The sequence below is a fragment of the Limulus polyphemus genome, unplaced genomic scaffold (genome assembly GCF_000517525.1).
Source record: "Limulus polyphemus unplaced genomic scaffold, Limulus_polyphemus-2.1.2 Scaffold2809, whole genome shotgun sequence".
NCBI classification, from domain to species: Eukaryota; Metazoa; Arthropoda; class Merostomata; order Xiphosura; family Limulidae; genus Limulus; species Limulus polyphemus.
In genome coordinates, this window is record NW_013668419.1 from 27592 (window position 1) to 33918 (window position 6327).

Sequence of the window (6327 nt, forward strand, 5' to 3'; positions counted from 1 at the left end):
AATTTGGAAAGCGTTTAGGCTAGTTGTTCGTCTTCCCAATAGTTCGTGCTACGCCACACCCAATATGTCAGCGTGAGTAAATTTTGTTCAGGAAATATGTGTGGTGTGAGTGTTTGTATAATTATACCATTGAGGAATATTGCGTGTGGTTTTGAATATGTATCGTTTTATACATCTCTTTTATAATTACAAGATTTTCTATATGATAGTAACTGAAATAATTTTTCATCGAAGTACCGTTTTTAATGTTCAATCTCGGGTTCGTTTTGAAACTTCGTAATTTGTAGTAATACTAGTGGTAGTACTATTATATCATCGATACGTTTAGCCTTTAGGCTTAACGTTATTAGTATCACAAATAATTATTCACTATTTCAGTAAACGACAAGAAAGTGATTAACGAAATAGTTTAAAAAGTAAAACACGTAACAATAAACATTAAAGACGGCGATTGTACGTATAGGGGGGACTCGTATGGTAAATGATATATTGATAATTTTTTTTCGAATATGGCTTGTTGTCTAAGCGAAGAAGGAAAAGAACAAAAAAGAATCAATCAAGAAATAGAAAGACAACTTCGCAAGGACAAGCGTGATGCCAGAAGAGAACTTAAACTCCTTTTACTAGGTTTGTGAAATCACGTTTTCAACTTTTGACAGATTTTAGAATAAATTAATATTGTTATTTTTATATTTGTAATATTATTATTAATATTAATGTTAATAAATTTGCGTGCTTATTTAGTATTACAGTTACTATTAGTATTACTAGTACTATTAGGCTTAGGATAAGCCTGTGTAGGCTGATAAATAAATTTTAATATGCTTGAAAGTTTTATTTTTACATAAGTTGTATGTCGTTTAGATTGGAATGTTATATTTCAAAATTGTACATGTACTGAACTTGTTTAAAACATACAAAAGTAAAAAGCTCAGTATCTTAGGTGGTGATTGCATATGTGATGGTCGTGCTTTTACTGCAAATGTTCAGAGGGTGTACATAGCAGACATCCAATATCTTTGAGTCTATAAATATGTATTGAGTATGTTTGATCGTGTTCATAAGAATTCACGTTTGTCGCCACATAGCACTGGTTTCCTGATGTAAGAGGCACGGGTATTAGTTCTAAGATGCTATTGATGGGTGTTTGAAGCTAACTCATGACAACTGATTTTGAGCAACTTTTTTTTTCTATTTATTATGTGAGGTGAAACATTGCATTGAAATTTCTGCTTGAGTAACAGTATAGAAATATTAATTATTAGCAGTGATAGGCATATTATATTTTTATGCATTTTCTAGGTCATCAAGATTAAGTCTGTTCATATTATGTTAGTTTATGGCACGATAAACTAGGTTCGGTATGTAGCTCATATAGTTGTAACTACTAATATGTAATGTTCCACCAATGGTTATGTATAGTCAAAAACTATAATCATATTTATTAAATGAGAAAAACTGAATATTGCAAAGCTTAAAGTAAGGTAGACCAAGTGTACTTTAAGTTTAGAATAATTAAATGTTATCTGCCATTTATTTGCTCCTTTTATCCAATGATCCAAGTCCCTTTGTAAAGTAACAGCATTTTTCTCAAAGCAAACTATACCAAAAACTTTAATATCACCACACTTGATTAATTTGTTGGCCATTCTCTTATCAATATCTTTTGTATAACAAATATAGTAAAGGTTTCAGTACAGAGCCCTTGAATACTCCATTTGTAACTCCAAACCAGTTTAACAGAGCTCAATATATTACAACCCTCTGCTTCCTTTCCTCTAACCAACCCTTAATCCGTTGAATTAATGTATCCACACACCCACAGTGATAATTTTCTTTAATAATATTTTATGTGACACGTTGTCCAAAAATCCAAGTATATCAAATCCACACTTTCACCCACAACAACAAAGAGCAATGTTTTGAACACGAGACAAGATTTCCACATAATATTACCTGGACTAACAATGTCTATAAAGGTGAAACAAATATTGATAGCAATAAATTAATTTAAAATAACTTATAAAACTGTATTTAGATCACCTTTGCGAATTACTACCTTGATAGACATCAACTCAATAGCATTATGGAAAAAAGGTGTTTTCGCCAAATCAGTTTCCTAAGCCTTCCAGGCAGTGTGTTGTTGCCAGAGAAAAAACATACAGGATTTTGGGTTGTATCTATAGGAATATTAATGCAAAACAAAGGGAATTACTGCTGTTATTGTTTCTTTGTACATATCTCTGGTTGGGCATCATTTAAAATATTGTATTTATTCTTGGGCTCCTTATGTTAAAGAGGACATAACGTTGTTGGAAAAGGTTCAAAGGAGGGCTATTAGGATGATCAGTGGCTGCAATATGAGGACAGTTTAAGGTTTTTAAGATTATTTTCTCATGAGAAGGAGTACAAGGAATCTGAATGAACTATGCAAAATTATAAAGGGAATAGATGGGATCGATACATCATCTTGTGTGTGTATGTGTTAAGTTGTAAGAGTGGTAGGACTAGTATCGTAGATTTAGTAGTGTAGAGATCATCTGCAAATTAGACATTTTTTTCTAATGGGACAGTTAGCCTTTGGAATAAACTGCCTTCAGATGTGATACAGACATCAGGATTGGGACAGTTCAAGAAAGGGCTTAATTAATACATTGACTGGAGATTTGCTGTATAGGGTACGGTCTGTCTCCGGAAGTTGAATGTGAGTGTGCTGGATATGGTGTACAGCTTGCAAAAATTCCTCGCGTGTTTAGAACAACTGCAGTTAATGGGTTAACACTAGGGGAGTAAGGGTTGGATATAGGCATATGGGTTTTAGGTGAATGGGACAGACATGATAAGCCTAAGGGTTTCTTTCTATCTTTGAAATGTTATGTTATATTAAATACGTTTTAGTCGGCCCTACATTGACCTCCTTCAACTTGTAGTTAACATTTCTCTGTATATAATCTAAAATTATATTTGCATTATTAACTTGTAGTAAATATTTCTATATATATAATCTAAAATCATGTTTGTCCCACTCTTTTGCCCTATAAACTTCACCAAGATATTTCTGTATGCAAGATTATTCGGATAATTAATGTTGTGATAACTAATATGCATAATCTTACTTTTATTAAGATTAAAAGCACCTGCCAGGTATTAGCCCAACTTACCAGAAACTCAAAATCTCACTGAAAAACTTCAAAATTTTTAGTACAGTTTGGGATATCCATTGATTTAATATCATCTGGAAACTTGGCCAGTTTTTTTTATTTATTGACATGAAGATGAGAAGTGAATATTAACTTTGATCAAGTCAAGCTATCACGTGGATCAGAGCAAGACTGTGGTTGCAAGTGTATTTTCTTATCTTGAACGTTATTACATATTGGATAATAGGTGGAATAAACGGAACAACCACGATCGACCAAAGGGACCCTCGTTGTCTGTCAGATGTTATGGTATCTCTAATGTATTTCATCCAGGACATCAATGACCTCTTAAAGTGAAATGACCTCTTTCAACTTGTATGTAATATTTCTCTGTATGTACCTAAAAATTCTGTTTGTGTTATTGCTGTCCGATGACCATTTGACACTAAATTTACCTAATCCGTATCCCCAGAATTAAAACCTCGTTAACTGTTGCATTCTTGATCATCAATCAGCTGATGATATATATCACAATCCAATTAAATGCCTGTTACTCTTCTATCCACTAATGAAGATCCATACTGATTCAGCCTACTTATCATATTTAATATCCTTAACTTCAACAGGCTGCCTCGCATACAAAGCCACACCCCATCTTTCAAATACTCTGTCTCTATTAAAAATACCTATAGCCTTGTATTGCAAATAAATTTCAAACATCAGAATTGTCTAAATCTGACTAAGTCTCAGTCGTTTCAATATGTTCTATTCTAAGAACTTTAATCCCATCTGTTATGTTTCTGCTACTTCTAACCCTAAAATAATAAACAAGTGAGATTTTCTTGAGTGAACTTTTTTCCTACTCTACATCTATTCACATATCTTGTGTTTTTTCCAAGTGTTTGATCCTGGTTCTCACCTTTGTCAAGTTCTAGTTTAAAGTTGTCCTTACTGCAGAGTTGATAGCTCTTGCAAACATGTTCCCCCTAACTATTTTAAGTGTAGCGCATCCATTCCAAAAATCTTATTTCCAGCAAATTGATTCTGCAAATTCATTATAAAATCTGCTCATTTTACACAGTATCAAGCCTAGCATTCAGACCAAGCGATCTACTTGGATCTTTATGGGACACTAATAAAGGTAATTGATTGATCAATTTAATCACCCAGCTCTGTCCAGTATTCAAAGTAGTGCCAATATAAGTTTTCATTGTTATTTTTGGTATATTCAAGTTTGTTCAGCTTAATCAATTAGTGTCACAACTTATTGAACTAATCAAAATTAGGGGTTCCATTTATTACTGTTTATTACTATTATTCCAAATATTCAAGTAATTGAAATGTTTCCATTATGTTTGTTCAAGGATTGGTCAGTTTGATCAGTCCTTGAACAAAGTTAATACTAGTTTTATTATACAACACCATCCAACACTTGTAAGCATTGTGGGGTAGCTCTGAGCTACTCAAAATATTCTTAATAGCAAGGTCAGTTGGTGATGCTATTGTTTTTACAATAATAGAATTGAAATTTCAACACTTTTTTTATTGGTGGGATTAGAAAATAGTTAACCTCTTCTTATGGCAGATCACCCACTGTTCCGAAAAACATTGTGGTAGGTATACATGCCATCTTGAATGACTATTGAGTTGACAGAAAAATGCATGCAGTATGTCATGTGATATTTTAATATAAAACGAACTGTTTGAAATTTGTTGTTTGATGTATGTATTTATTCACATTTGGTTATTATTCAGTGTAGAACAAACCACTAATAAAGCATGTAACATATTTAGTGCTTTGCACACGTATCTTAGTATTGTTGACAAATAGTACTGGGAGGATTTTTTATACCATTAGGTTTGATTGGAAAATAAATGATCATTACTTAATTAGGTTTGATGTTTTTAGTTTATAATTTCCAGAAAGCTAATTTTCAGACCAGATTTATCATGAATATAGCTGCAATGAAGGGTATAGTTGACCTTTGAAGGTTTGGAACATGTTACCAAAAAAAAGTTTGAACCTTTTTTTATGCTTGTTTTCAAAATTTGCTGGTAATATTACCATAACTACTCATCTGTATTTGATTGAAAACTTGTTATATTATACAGGTAATCGATATAAATGAAATCAAACATTTACATGTGTTTATGTACATGTAGTTTATGCTACGTGTGATATTCATATAGCTATGCACAATAAACTTTTATTGGTTAGAGCACCCAATTAAAGAACTGCAGCTGACTTAACCCTTTCGAGACGGGTCACAGGTGAAAGGCCACGTCATCTCGTTTGTTGATTCACATTAAAAATTTTATTGAACTACTATTTCATGAATTTATATCAATAACTTTGGTATCAAACTGTATATTATAATTCATATTTTAGTACTATACCTTACTCAGGTTCTTAATTTAAAAGCAAATATAAAAAAACAGGTAAATATTGATTTTTGTGTGTCACGTGGTATGTTGAATGCAGCACTGGTTCAAATTAAATGTTTGTGAAGTCAAAATACTATGTCTATAGTTTTGTACAAATTATAAACTCAAATTTACCAATATTGAAAAGCTAGAATATAAAATAAGAGCCTGTTATCTTTTCAATTTGCTAAGATATTGCTCATGTAATAAATCAAACATAGTTTTGTACAAATTATAAACTCAAATTTACCATTATTGAAAAGCTAGAATATAAAATAAGAGACTGTTATCTTTTCAATTTGCTACGATATTGCTCATGTAATAAATCAAACATAGTTTTGTACAAATTAGAAACTCAAATTACCATTATTGAAAAGCTAGAATATAAAATAAGAGCCTGTTATCTTTTCAATTTGCTAAGATATTGCTCATGTAATAAATCAAACACAGTTTTGTACAAATTAGAAACTCAAATTACCATTATTGAAAGGCTAGAATATAAAATAAGAGCCTGTTATCTTTTCAATTTGCTAAGATATTGCTCATGTAATAAATCAAACATAGTTTTGTACAAATTAGAAACTTAAATTACCATTATTGAAAGGCTAGAATATAAAATAAGAGCCTGTTATCTTTTCAATTTGCTAAGATATTGCTCATGTAATAAATCAAACATAGTTTTGTACAAATTAGAAACTCAAATTACCATTATTGAAAAGCTAGAATATAAAATAAGAGCCTGTTATCTTTTCAATTTGCTAAG

The 6327-nt window shown here is 31.4% G+C and overlaps 1 protein-coding gene across 2 annotated transcripts in view; it reads left to right on the forward strand.

Moving 5' to 3' along the window:
* Nucleotides 1-51: 51 nt before the first annotated feature.
* LOC106467955 (guanine nucleotide-binding protein G(q) subunit alpha-like) overlaps nt 52-6327 on the forward strand; it is a 32059-nt gene continuing 25783 nt past the window's right edge. The window contains exon 1 of one of the 2 annotated variants that reach the window (XM_022396185.1): nt 52-627. In XM_022396185.1, coding sequence (XP_022251893.1) covers nt 510-627 — 118 coding nt within the window. In that variant the 5' untranslated portion in view covers nt 52-509. 2 annotated transcript variants of the gene reach the window in all.